At 42.5% G+C, this 10946-nt stretch overlaps 1 protein-coding gene across 1 annotated transcript in view; it reads right to left on the bottom strand.

Annotated features, from left to right (window-relative positions):
- Positions 1 to 563: 563 nt before the first annotated feature.
- XYLT1 (xylosyltransferase 1) overlaps positions 564 to 10946 on the bottom strand; it is a 90473-nt gene continuing 80090 nt past the window's right edge. The window contains exons 10-11 of the mRNA XM_010163118.2: positions 9171 to 9504; positions 564 to 886 (exon numbers count right to left, since the gene is read on the bottom strand). Of these exons, the coding sequence (XP_010161420.2) occupies positions 564 to 886; positions 9171 to 9504 (657 nt within the window). The remainder of the gene's footprint in view (positions 887 to 9170; positions 9505 to 10946) is intronic.

Raw genomic sequence — 10946 nt, 5'->3', positions numbered from 1 at the left:
AAAAAAAAAAAAAAAAAAAGGGAAAAAGGGTGAGGGTGTACCATAATAATTTCACGTTCTTGAGGTAATGCAGCCATACAGGCTCTAGCCTGCAGTAACCAACCTCCCCAGGAAGCCTAAGTAGATGAGAATTTTGCTGTGATTTATTAATGCTAGCAAAATAATGAAAGCCTATGAAACAGCAGAGGTACAGACAATTTATTTTTAAAAAACACTTTTAGCAGCTGCTCCTTCACTGCCCTCTCCATGGCTTGCTGCTGACACTGTTTTTAAACCCTCAAGAGATGGTGGGTACAGCAGCGTGTGGTACAGGTGTCCCCACGGGACAGCAGAGGCCGTGGGATGACTGAAGCTGCCCCTGACAGAGCTGATGGAGAGGTCAGTGCCAAAGGCCTTGTCAGAACTCTTTTTTTTTTTTTTTTTTTTTAAATGAATTATATTGCAATAAGTAACAAAAAAAGTATAATGTTCCCTTAGGTTTCTGAAATCTGGTGTGAGATTCACATACGAGCAAGGTTAAATTCCCTTTTAACAACCTATGCCGGAGGAGAGCGCACCGGATGCTACCTCAAGCGACCATCAGGTTTGACGGGGCCCAGCTCAGATTTGGGGTCCGGGCTCAGGGAGCTCCAGGCTGTCTGAGCACATCCCTGCATGACCGGGCAGGCGGTGGGGCCGGTGCTGCAGATGTCCACGGCTGACCAGACGCTGCTGACCAGAGAGTCCACCCAGGCTTCCAGCCGGGCGCCCACGAGCCCTGCATTCCTCTTGGCCTGGTCCATGCGGGCGGCACTGATGGGGATATTCAGGACGGGGTTCAAGCCCTGGAAGCTCTGCTCCATGTACGCGTTCTTTGGAGGCCCACTGTGATACTTCATGGCTTCCTCTGGAAATGCAGAAATAAACCCAAAAGTTAGTGCATTAAAAAAAACCCCAAACAAACCCTAAACAAATGCAAACCTTCAGTATCTAAGGGTACAGCAAACAAAAAGGCCAACGTCTCTGGTGCACTACAGTCCATTTCCCCAGCACGACTGGATGTGTGCAGCTCTTCAGCTCCTCACTGGCATGAGCCCCACTCATGGTGATGCTGCCTCTGCAAGCAGCAGCAGCCTTATTATCACATACAACCAGTGTCCCCAGAGCTGCAGGACACACAGGCGTGATCCAGAGCTGTTCGGCACAGCACAACAGAAATGCAGGCCCAGCCTCAAGGGCATCCCAGCCAGGAGCTCCTGCCTGTACCTGGAGCCTGATCAGCATGCAGCTCCTTCTTGGGAGAAACACAGTTTGTATTCAGGAGAAACTAATTTTGCCTCTTTCACTGCAGAAGCAGCCTGGGAGCTGATAAGCCCTGTGCAGCTGAAGTTACTCCTGTGCACACCCAGGGAAGGCTGGGCTTTGAAGTTAGGAAACAGTTTAAGGACGCTTGGTGTGAGAAGGTTGCCAGCTCTTGGCAGACCTTCGTGGATTATCATTGATTTCTCTAGGAGGAAGAGCCAATATCTCAGCCTGTTTTTTTTTTCTAAACTGATGAACCTTGCCACGCTGTGGAAAATTCACAACATTTGTTAACTCAGTCTGCCTCCAAAACCCAGGTGGTGCCATTCCTGGCACTGGAAGGACACCACCACAGCTTTGGACAGACTGGACCCATAAGGAAATACATGTAGCCCCAGCAACATTCCTGGAAGTGCTCCAGTCTCGCTGGGAGAGTATTTAATGACAGTTATATTTCAAACTCATGCCGATTAATGGATCACAAGTACTTCCTAATGACACTTTTCTTTGCGTTATGGTTGCTTTCCTTACAGTAACTCTTCTACCTCAGCAAAATGCAGTACTTTTTGCCCCAAATCTGTAATGTTGCAGCAAAAATAATTGTCAGGCTGTGATAATGCCTTCATGGACTTTGAACTGGACACTGTGGGTCAGACTGCTCTCACCTAAGGCTGGCTGCTTTCTTAAGGTCTGAAAGTGGTCCAAGGTGCTGCTCATAAAATCAGAATGGGACCTTCCAAAATGTTCACTGAGTGCCTCTTGGGAGTAAATTTTCAACCATTTCTTTCTGTTCTCAGCTGACTTCCCCAGCATCCTCGCTCCGGCAGCAGAGAGGACATGTTTAGCTCTGCCAACATACACACTGTCTAGGACACAAAATGGGCCCATTCAGGGTGCTCCAGGCTAGGAAAGCCACCACGCTCAGATAGCATTTAGGGGCCAGGAATTGCATATTCACAGCTACAATTCCTTCCACATGTCCTTGCTGCCTGCACTGCAGCCTGACACTCAGTCCTTTCTTCCATACAGAGGAGAGTATCCAGGCGCTGGCAATAAATCCGTGCATTTATTTAGAGGGAAAAGGGACATTTAATGGGAGCTTCACTGTTGGATTTGTAGAGTCTTTTATATCAGATCCCAAATTAAATTAGTTCAGTGCATCCCCATCACCATTATACATCACTTAACTGTTCCTGCATTCATCTAAACCCCTCTTTTTATTTTAAATGGCAGATATCCACAATAACCTCTAGTTAAAATGAGTTTATTCCATGCACATGTGTCAGAAGTATGCTCTGCCAGAGCACTGCAGTTTAAGAAACAGAACAAGTACACATGATTAAATTTCCTCCTTTGGAAGCAATTAAATATGGAAGATTGTTTGTCAACATATTAATTAAATAGGAACATTGTGAGTAAAAATCCCAAAACAAATAAGAGTTGGCATTACTAGCAGGATCATCTGATTGAAACAGGCAATTCGGAGAGCTTGTTGAATTAAAGCCTGTTGTGCATGTGTTTAGTGCATGGAACAGGAGAGATGTTTTTTTCAGACAAGTAACAGGATGAAACAGAACTTGCTCATCTCTCTGGCTCAGCCTCACTCTTGTCCTGAGCTTCAGGACTTGGTGGATTATCAGGACTGGAAGGAATGAAATCTACAGAAACTGTAGGAGCCAGTGCTGGTGATGCAGCAGAAGATCGTATTTTTCTCTGAGTCTGTGACCCTTGTTGTTTAAGATCAGTGGGCTGCTTTTGCTAAAATAAGGGTGATAACCTCTGCATCTTCAACAGATTTAAATTTCTCCACTTGGCTCTTGCTGTAATTGTGTTGGATGTGCTGTGTCTCACACTGTCACGCCGCTGTTCTGGTCTGCACCACAAAGTGACTGCTGTGCTCTGCTCCAGCACCGCCTGCGCTGCCCACAGGTTTTTTTTTAGGAATAGTGTTTAATGGGACTGAAGAGAAACTTTTTTGAAAAGCCACACACAAACATCAGCAGACAGGAAAAGAAAAGTCTGCTGAGGACAGTACTAAAGGGAACAAAACACTATGTTTTTCAGCGTGTTAAGTGCTGCCGCTGCCCACAGTGAAAATGTACTTCTCCAATGTGAGCCACATGATGAAGCCCTGACACGGTACTGGTAGGGGATTGCTTGGCCCCACAGCAGAAGGAACACCCCAAGTTATGTGTCTGTGTGTCCTATAAAGAAAAGAGCTGGGTAACAGCAATCTGAGTGCAGAGCTACAGATAGTAATCAATAGGAAATGCTGAGGATTCAATCCAGAACCCTCTCCTGGAGCCTACAAGCCTTTCTTAAAAAGTTCACAGGAGAAGTAAGGAAGATGCTGCTCATCCAAACTATGGCAGACATGGGATAGTCCTCTTTGCATTAAAGGAAAAACGAAAGAGAGAGAATCATGACTCTCTCTTACAACTTCCTGGGCTGGGACAGGAGAGGGACAGTGTGGATCCCAAGCCCTGAAATACTGTATAAAAGGAGGTTGGAGCTATTGGGCATGCTTTTAAAGCACTGACACTTCATCCTGGCTCATGAAAAAATAACAGAGTCTTGCCTCTCTGAGATGTGTGCTTAGACACTGAAATCTGTAGGATTAGAGTAACCAACTCAAAATTAGTGGAACTGCAGATATTAAGACAGATTTTTTTGCACCAGCAAACACATCCAAATAGCTCTTTGACTTCAGGAGGACATGTATCAATGCAAAATACATTCCATTGACTCTAAATTATAGCTTTAAAAAAAATGAGTTATTTTTGCCCTCCCATTTTTGTTTGCTCTTCAACTCTGGGCGAGCACTTCATTTCTCAACTGACTTTCTTAGTATAACTTCTTTGGACTAAATAGACAGCCTGTAGTCAGCCGCACAGGGTGGGATTTCAGCATTTTTGTGTGGATTTGTTCTTCATTTTACAGAAAAAGCAAATGAGTTTAGACAGAGTGGCCTAAGGAATGAAAAATGTAGATACCTTGGTACACATTAAGGTGCTAGACCTGTGGGGTTTTTTTAAAGCAACACAGAATGTACAGCTTTATTTCTTTACTGGAATTGTGTTGAACGCCTCTGGCAAAGAGGTAATTTTTTATTGACATTTTGTTTGTTTTCTCTTGCAGCAAACAAGACAGTGCTGCATTTGCTCACTGTGAAGCTAATCGACTCCTTGTCAACTGGATCTGAACTAAATTTTGAAGCACATCCCTGTCTTCAGGGTTTTTCTCAGAATGATGATTCCAGGGCATGTCTACTCTTCTGCAGCCATGCACTTGCCTGCTGTTATTACTGCATTTATGAAGAACATGTCCTGGTACCTCTGGTTCATTTAAAGAAATCACAGCAGTTCTGACACAAGTTGCCACCCACTTTATAATCCTTATAGATGCAATTAGAATTGATTGCATCTGCAAACAACCAACAGCAAAACAAAGGTTTCCCAGTATATAGTTAATTAAGATGATCTATAAATAAGGATTAGGTTAAAAGGACTTTGAGATGCATATGTGCATCACAGTGTGTCTACTAATGCCGTCAAACCCTTGAAGAGGCAGCTGCAGTTCAAGGGCACAGGGACCAGGAGCTGGCATTTAAGGCTCCCTGACCTGTTGTGGAGCAGCAGAGATCAGAAGACCCATGTCCAGGAGCACATGATCAAGCTAGAAGCTGAACATGAAAGGTCTCTCTTAAGGCAAAGAAGGAGGATGCTCTTCATCGCTGCTCTCCTTGTTTAAAGGAAGAAGGGTTTTATTATTAATTTATTTATTCATTTTCATCCCAGTGTTTGGTATCAGCTTGAGGTTTGGGGTTTTTTCTGCCCCAGAAGGAAATCTGCCTGCTGGCTCACAGTAACCTATTTAGCTTTAATGAAACAGGGACTATACATTAAATGCATGGCAACTCATTATTGTCACTCCAGCTGGGAGATCGCTGTGGAAACTTTGCCATGAATATAAACTCAAATTTAAAAATGAAATTGCTTTGGCTTTTTCTCTGTCCCTTCTCGGTGCCCCTGGGAGACATGTGTGATCACACTTGGCATGACTGCTTCACACCGACTTTGTAGAGCACGGAAGAGTGGGAAAGTGGGATGATTGGGATGCAGAGCCAATCTCTACTGAATTCACTGTTTTCTTAGGAATTGAAATCCACTTGGTAGCTTGGATTACAGTCTGCAAACTGCTGGCTAAATGCTCTAAATTATACCTGTTTTTAGCTCTGCCTCTCCAGTCCCTGTGCAGGGGACACAGACATCTGGCCTCGAGCCTCCAAACTGCACTTAAATTCAGGCTGCCTAAAGAAGACAGCAAGAAATCCCCATTCCTGTCTGTTATCACTGCTAGTGATTTTCTACTGATCTTCTCTCTCCCTGTTTTGTCTCCTCCACCTGTTCCATTCCCTCTCTCTAGGCACAATTTAATCCTGGGGTGTCCTGCTGGTCCTTGGCAGCCCGCCTGTGTCCTTACAGTAAGCACTGAGTACTTGGCTTTAACACACTCAGCCATATGGTGAGAAACTCAAAATTGCCATTTAGAAGAAAAATAAAATGGAATCTAGCTGTGCAGGATGTAGGGGGAAGGAGACATTGGTGGAGCAAGTCAGCCTGATTTCTCCAAATGATTTATCTCACAAAGTCACTTAATTTTAATTTTCTTTTCTTTTTTCCTTTCTCCAGCCAGGCAAACACTTGAAGGCACTCTCAAGCCAGAGGATCTGCTGAAGACAGAGCTGATCAGTGACACAGACTGGAGAGGGAAGAGGAGCAAGAAAGAATAAATAACATCAGATTATAGACTTTCCACTGAAATGGCTTTGGGAGCCTCATTTACAGTGGAAACACCTCAAACCTCCCAGCAGACTCAGCAAATCCATGTAAGAACTGATCTCTAACTCTTACTGATCCAGGTTTTGAAAAGGTCAATGAATCAGTGTTTTTAAGACAGTTTACATTGTCAGTTGTGCACATCTGGACACGATATCAAAGAAAAAACCTGCTCTTGATTCCCCTTTATGGTTTTACTTGCATTCGCAGACTCTAGGCCAAAATTAATAAATAAATTGGAACAGAAAATGAATAAACTAGCTGCATATGCTGTTTTTATAAACTGCTAAACAAAGCATCTTCGCTGGTAGCTGTCCCATGATTATTTTTTTTTATTTTGAACTGTAATAATGAATTTTGAGAGTCACGATACAGGAATGAACATGTTTCGCTTTGATTAGTCAAAAGAGGAACAAGTGGCTAAGAAACCAAAAGCAACTTTGCCTTGTTGTGCTCCGTGCTGAAGTGATGTGTAGATAAGTAATGATTTAGGAAATACAGTGATAGTTGTTGTGTTCATGCTCTCAAGGTACAAGATTTTAGAGGCTCCTGCACTGCAGCCAGATTTGTGCAAACACTTTTTAGAATGACACAGATAAATTACACACACGACCATGAACAGGTTTTTATGTATGTAACTACTCCAGTTTCTACATCTGGAGTATGAGAGACAGAGGGGACCAAATCATTATCAAGCAAATGACATGCAAAGTGGTATGAAATGTATCAGTCATTCAAAAAGCTTCTGGAATAGCAAATTACTTTCCAGGGTAATCTTACTGAAAAGAGCTGCAGCTTTTTTTAACTTGTGTTTGTTTTTTTTTTTTTTTTTTTATTTAGGGGGTCGAGGGGTTGGAACATGGTTGGAAGAACAAAAATGTAAAGAAATCCCTAATAAAACATATTCCCCTCTTCTGCTGACAGCTCCTGGCTAAGTCTGATGCATGTTTTATTTTCAATGTTAAGACAAGACAATGATACTATCTCTTCATTTTAGAAGATTTTTGGCAGCTTTTGCATTGTTTACAACAGTAACAGAAATGGCTCTTTTAGAAGTTCTAATTCTTCTGTCATACTCTCACAATGTCTTTATTTGTCAGAAAAAATATATATTTAAATAATAAAGTGGTGACAAACTGACAAAAGCTGGAAATCAAAGCTAAGTGACAATTGCCTGCACAGAGCACAATAGTGTCACTGAGACAGAAAGCCTTAAAAAACCCAAACAGGAATTTGCATTTTAAATACACTTCTAACTACAGTGGAGCATCACTATCTGCCCTGTAATTAATTTTCCTCTTTACCTTCATGCCTCAGACATCTGGAGATTATACATCACATCATCAGTAGCAAATCACTCCTGAGGCTTTCTTCCTAGATAATATTGTTCCCAACCTTTATATTTCATCCCTATAGTAGATTATAGTTACCATATGAATGAACAGGGCTCTTCAACAAAAAACATGAGCCAGAGCTTCTCCCAGTGTATGAATTGGCAACATGGAGTAACTCCATCATTTCAGAGGAATTGTTCCAGATTCAGAGTTTGGACAAAAGGGAGTTTTGTCTTTACACCATAAAGTGTGGGCTCATGGTTGAAGTCTGAGACACACTTCACTGTTCACAGGACTCACATTTTAGGGAAAAGCAGCAAGGTTGCTAGCTACATGCCACATTTTCCATCCAATTTATGCCTTAACTGTTAAATTAGCAAAGAACATGGAATTCATTAATTTCCAGGGGATGAGTCAGTAACAGCTGCGGTTGCCTCAAACTTTAAAAATTGATTCCTTCTACACATGGCGTTTCTTCACAATTTATCATTGCCTATTAGCTAATAACAGCAGCAGGTTGTTGGTGGTTTAGTTTCTGCTTAAGAAGCGATGCCACCAAATGTTAGAAGAAGAAATCAGTAAGTTGGCTCTTCTGCTGAGAAATGTGTAGAATCAAGCTCCTGTTGAGCAAGATAAGGGCTGCATTAGCTCTCAGCAGTTGTCTGGTGGTGTTTGCATTACAGAAGCAGCACGTTCTGCTGGAAGGTAAATGCCTGACTCAGTTTATTTGCTGCCTTGTCAGGAAGAAGAACTTCTGAAAACTTAATAGGATCATTCATATATCTAGCAACTTTAAGATGTCTGAAGTTATGAATATTAATACTGGGCAGATGGAAGCACTCGAGCATGTTAAGAAGAATGGTAAAGATATTCATAGCAACAAACTTGTTTTGATCTTACTGAATAAGAAAACAGGTGTGGCTACGAAACGTTCTCTCTTCTCCCAGCCCAGTGTCCTCGGCACTGGCTGAAGAGCTGAGCACTCGAACAGTGCCTGTGCTGGTGCAAACTGCTGCTGGGAGCCTGGAGACACGGGCAGCCCCAGAATGACCTCTGTATTTGGATGGCTCAGGGTTGTTGTGGCAGAGAAGAAAATGGTTTCTTCCCCAAAAATGTCCATGCGAGTCTGATAGTGTACTTACTGGGATCACCATATCCAGAGATATTTCTGTAACAGGGCTGCTTAGCATGTTCTGAGCAGGTTTTGGCAGGTATCAGGCAAGAGTGAATGCCTGGACCTGACAGTATGTCAGGTGAGCTCTGGCCTAGGGTAATTTTGTCTAATTCAGCATTTTGCGTATGAACGCTTTCATCGTTAAACATGCAGACTTTGTCAAGATAACAGTTAAAACATCTGTAACTCTTTATTAGCAAATGTGAATGAAAAGCAGCAGAGAAGGTCCACTTTTCTTTCTGTTTCTAAATGATGGCTTTTACGATAGCTGTAAGATTATTGAGAGTCTGAAGTTCTCTGGATTCTGAACTGTGCATATTTTAAAGATATAAATAGCTTTTTGTTCAAAGTGGCTGTGTTTTACAGACTGGATACAGACACTTCTGCTTGTCTTAGTGCCACAATTTCTTCTGATTTAGTATCTATAAAATTTCTTTCTTTTCTCCTTTTCCAATACAGTACTATTTCATTTTTAACAGCAGCATTTATAGTGAATACAGACATGGTAACTGTATTATTCCCATACCAAATAACAAGACTTACCTTGTTTGATAGGCTGCCGATTAGAGAAGGTGAGAGGAGTGACAAGGAATTTGGTTTCAGCTACCTGTACCCAGTGGTGCAGAATTTTTATCGTCCAGACACCGGGTCGCAGGGGCAAATTCAAAGGTGGTTTGTAGTGAGTAAATTCAGCACTGGATTCAATGAGAATATCATATGTTGCTGCAATTACATTAACAGGATCCACCCAAATGACAGTGACGGTGACGTTGGGGCCTTTTCCCCATTTCTGCATGCCAATTGGCTCGTCCGTTGGCCCCAGGAGTCCTCCAAAATTCCGGAAAAGCCTTTCCTTGGCGTCCCATTCGGTGCCAATCTGAAATTGAAGACCACATTGCTGCTACCATCACCTCTGTAAGTATCTAAGATCCTTACACCAAATAAGGGCTTTCAAGACATACAAATCACATTTCATGACAAGAATGATGCACACATGTCTTTACATGTGGCTGATGGCAACACAACCTAAGATCATAATGCGTCCACAAACTGGGAGACAATTGTGAATGCTACGCTTGGTTTTTTGGTCCAGTTGTCCACTTTTGATTGATATAAGGGTTTTTCTTTACATTAAGAGTGATGTAACAGGCTATAGCAGCTCTCCTTTTCCTCCATGTGGGAACAGTCAATAAAGGACCAAGCTTGAACACAGGCTATGCCTAGAAAAAAATGTGACCCATCATCTCCTGGGTCATGAAAATGTACGATACATTTGAGAGATGGACCCTGCAGTAGAGACCTACCCAGTTACTGCTAAGGGCAAGGAAGAGGCTTTTGCCAACTTTAGGACAAGTCACATCAGGTCCTTTACTACGGTCTGTCCATGAGATGCTGTCTCCTTGCACTCCCTTCCTGCCTGATGTGGGAAGTGATTTCTGGTAAACCCTTTTCTAACTGTCGTAACAGTGAGATTGTTTTTTATTTATTCACTAACTTAACAGTAAAGCAGCTGATTCACAATCTAGTGTAAATATTTAATGGACCTTTCTTTTTTCTAGTGGCTTTCATATTTCACTGCTCAATGGTTCACCCATAACCCACGAGATAATACAAATTTACAAGCTGTTGCCATTGACACTTGTACACTTGGTACACTACTGAAAATAAGCATCTCTAAACAGATAGCTTGAAAATGTAGTACCTGGTGTTCTTAGGCCAACTGGAAGACATTTTACTAGCCCAGCATGAAATCTACCACGCATTTATGAAGCTGACCACTAACAAACCACTTCCAGCAATTCTTAAGAAGGTAACCTGGTGGATTGCAGTACCACAGGCTGTGTATTTGCTTTTGGAGGAAGTGCCCACCTGGCTTGTCCCATGAGGTCCTGTTCCCTTGCTCTCAGAGCAAAAATAGTCAGTGTCAAACACAAAAAGATTTGAGGGACTCAATTCGGAGTGAAGAACAGGAGAACCCTTGGCTCCATTTGGCAAGCAGACATGTGAAGTCACTCCTTGGAGGGACATACAGATGTTTTGGCCAGCCTAGTACTGAAACCCCTCATAGTCCTTCAGGTCTTTATCCTTAATCTCCAAACAAACAGTGTAGATGAACTAAGTTTTTTACACAGAAACCATGGGATTCTCTCAAGTGGTCTCCAGAGGCCCATGTGCACACAGACAGGATCCCCTCTTTCCACACACATGGATATGAGCTGCCCTTGTCCGCATGGGCATGGTCAGAACCTGCTTTCCTGAAAGCATAACAAATAATTGTAGCTCATTTGCTTCAGAGATTTTTTTTTCTGGATTTCATCT

This window comes from Antrostomus carolinensis, unplaced genomic scaffold (assembly GCF_000700745.2).
Source record: "Antrostomus carolinensis isolate BGI_N321 unplaced genomic scaffold, ASM70074v2 scaffold17762, whole genome shotgun sequence".
In the NCBI taxonomy this organism is placed as follows: Eukaryota; Metazoa; Chordata; class Aves; order Caprimulgiformes; family Caprimulgidae; genus Antrostomus; species Antrostomus carolinensis.
Note: the sequence above shows the minus strand (reverse complement) of the source record. Positions and strands in the feature narration are given on the sequence as shown.